The sequence below is a fragment of the Octodon degus genome, unplaced genomic scaffold (genome assembly GCF_000260255.1).
Source record: "Octodon degus isolate 3935 unplaced genomic scaffold, OctDeg1.0 scaffold00119, whole genome shotgun sequence".
Taxonomy (NCBI): domain Eukaryota; kingdom Metazoa; phylum Chordata; class Mammalia; order Rodentia; family Octodontidae; genus Octodon; species Octodon degus.
The window spans coordinates 1,404,071-1,406,938 of NW_004524695.1; the positions used below are offsets into that span (position 1 = coordinate 1,404,071).

Here is a 2,868-nt window from a genome sequence, read left to right on the forward strand (position 1 = left end):
TTTGGCAGAACCGGGGATTGAACTCAGGCCCTTGCGCTTGCCAAGGATCACTTATTCTACTGAGCTACCTCCCTGGCCCTCAACACTGTATTGTTTACATAACATACTTTAAAATTCTCAAACTTTTGAAGTAATATGTCAGAATAGAAATAGATGAATCAGTTAATTAGGCACTATAAGCAACTGATGTATTAAACTTAATGTATGATGAAAATGGAATATATTGTAGTAAGACAAAATAGTTGCTTTTGTAGTGTGTAATAATGACTTACCCGGTTCCTTATAAGTCTTTGTCCATGTTTGAGTGATTTACCTTGATTTTATACTATTTTTTGATTCTATGTTTCAAATGTTACAAAACACAGAAACAATATCAGTAATTTATAACTCTATGGCATTTTAATCTTTCAGAAGTCAGAAACTTCTTGGCATAAAATCTACTTCTTGATGTCGGCCATTAACATATCAGCTCTAATTTTCTACCTTATATTTGCGAAAGCCGAAATTCAGGATTGGGCTAAAGAAAGCCAAGACACCCGACTTTGAAGGTGAGAAGGGGTCAAGTTAAAGGCAGTTTTTGAAACTGTGAATGCAGGAAAGAGGCTAAAGATGAAATACGACATGGAAAACATGTGCAAGTTTAGGGCAGAAAAGAGGATCAACCATATTAAATCCTAAATTATTAGACAACAGCACAGAAATGAAGGGAATGAGGGGATGTGCTGCTCAGGAACTCAGAGGCAATGTCAGGGCTAGAGACATGAATTTGGGAGGCTGGGCTTCTCTAAACTGAACAGGAGAGAAAGAGAAGGAGGAGTTTGCAAGGGAGATTAGAGAAAACCTTCATTCAAGGGGGATAGCAGTTGGAAAATGTGTCTGAAGAAAGCAGAAAGTACAAGAGTGACGACCTTTAGCAAGTGCTATGAAGGGGTGAAATGACACAAGGGCTAAAATTTTGCTCGTGGGCAAGGCAAGACATACTTTCAAGTAACCCTGAAAATGGTTTTCAAATTAATAATGCAGACAAAGTGCCCATGAAAGTGTGCCCAAGGAGAATCTGATACTGTGTGTTTCATCTGTAGACTCTATTGGGGATCAATAAACAGTAAGGGAAATGTCTCTTTGTCAGTTGACTTCAGCTAATACAAGAAAAAGCACTGATAGATGTGGAGTTGCCTCAGATTTAAAGGAATATTCTAGGTGTTGAATGGCTGTGGCTGTTAAGATCAAAAAAAGAAAGGAGTGAAGACACTGTGGACCTCCTGAGGAGCCACCCACACCAACGCCTTGCTAAGAATACAAGCTGAATCTGATCAACCTCTAGAAACATTTGTATTAATTAAGTACTGAGAACAGAAAACACCTTAAATTACATTGCAAGAACCTCATCAAAATCCTAAACTGTGGGAGATTTTATAGGTCAAAGAACTCAAATTTTTAACAAATAAGTTATAAAAAATGGAGGAGGATTCTCAAGAGTAAAAGAACTTTAAAAACATCAAATTTCTTAAAATGTATTTTTCATTAGAGCATGTTAATTTCACAAAATATTGGATTTCAAAATGATATTTTCGTACACACTTTAGTTTTTCTTATCCCCACCCTCTGATTTCTTTCCTCTTGTCTAATAAGTTATAGAATTCCAGCAACATTCCATTTTGTATGTCCCAATACAGTGATTAAGCATGTTTACCTAATAATAGATCATTGGGCCAAATATTTGTTTTATGCAGTTTTCTGTTTCCTGTGTTATTTATAGAAAAATGTTGAAAGAAAGAAAAAATATGAATTGAAGAGATAGAGACAGCCAGGAATAACATCCCTGTAATGGAGAACACAGAAATGGCACAGGACCCAGGGTGATCAGCACTCCCCTTACGGCCTGCCTTCATAATGGGAGGAATTGTTCGATCTCAGACAGAACTTAGGGAAACAAAGATATTCTTTGTCTCTATATAAGTTCGTACAGCTCAGAATAATAGCCCCTCCTTTCCAGTAGTCAATGGTAGGAAGTAAACATTTTAACTGTTTTTATAGGAGTTAAGACAGAGCGGTGGCCAACATCATCAGGTGTTCTTCAAGAGTTACAATATTTTAAAAGTGAAGACAATTCTAGGCACTGGTGTATATGAAGAGTAGGAATGACATGATAGAGTGCTCAGCTGCTTTGTTGGGGATCAAAAGAGGACATTTGCGTTGACACTTCAGGGATGAGGACCACATTAAAATCCAGGGGGTTATGTGAAGCTTCAGAAATCATTAAGGAAAGGAATTTGAGGTTGGAGCAAGTTTGGTTGCACCTAGAAAGATGAATAGAGGGAGTGGAGCTGATAGAGAAGAAAGAGAAAATAAATAAGAAAGGAGGAAAGGAGAGACAGAAAGACAGAGAGACAGAGACAGAGACAGAGACAGAGACAGAGACAGAAAGACAGACAGAGAGAGACAGAGAGAGAGGTTTAGAAGTGGTTATATCCCAGACCACGAGGCTGAGAGGTTAAGGTAAGAGGCTTGGTTTAATTCAGTTCTCTCTAATCAAGGCTATTGGATGCTATTGAAGCAGGAAGTGATTTGTCTATTAATGTTCCATAAAGGTGTTCCAATCACATTTAAAGAAAGGACTCCATGGCAACAAGAGTAGAGGCAGAGAGACCAAGATAAAGGCTGTTTTGAAAGTTCAAGTGAGAAACGCTGATGGTAGAGGCTCAGATGCAGGCAGAATAGTTAGACAGGAGCAGTCAGATTCCAGTGCCCCCTGCAGGTGGAGCTGGGCAGGTAAGGCAGAGAAAATCAAGAATGGGGCCAAGATACTGGCTTGAGGAAGAAGAAGAAGAAGAAGAAGAAGAAGAAGAAGAAGAAGAAGAAGAAGAA

General features: G+C 38.4%; 1 protein-coding gene across 2 annotated transcripts in view; it reads left to right on the forward strand.

Annotated features, from left to right (window-relative positions):
- Slc17a1 (solute carrier family 17 member 1) overlaps positions 1-2,868 on the forward strand; it is a 25,572-nt gene that overhangs the window by 21,503 nt on the left and 1,201 nt on the right. Inside the window, exons 12-13 of one of the 2 annotated variants that reach the window (XM_023699988.1) lie at positions 412-548; positions 1,130-1,500. In XM_023699988.1, the coding sequence (XP_023555756.1) occupies positions 412-546 (135 nt within the window). In that variant the 3' untranslated portion in view covers positions 547-548; positions 1,130-1,500. Of the gene's footprint in view, positions 1-411; positions 549-1,129; positions 1,501-2,868 lie in introns of those variants that run through there. The other variant, XM_004640137.2, reaches the window with a different exon arrangement.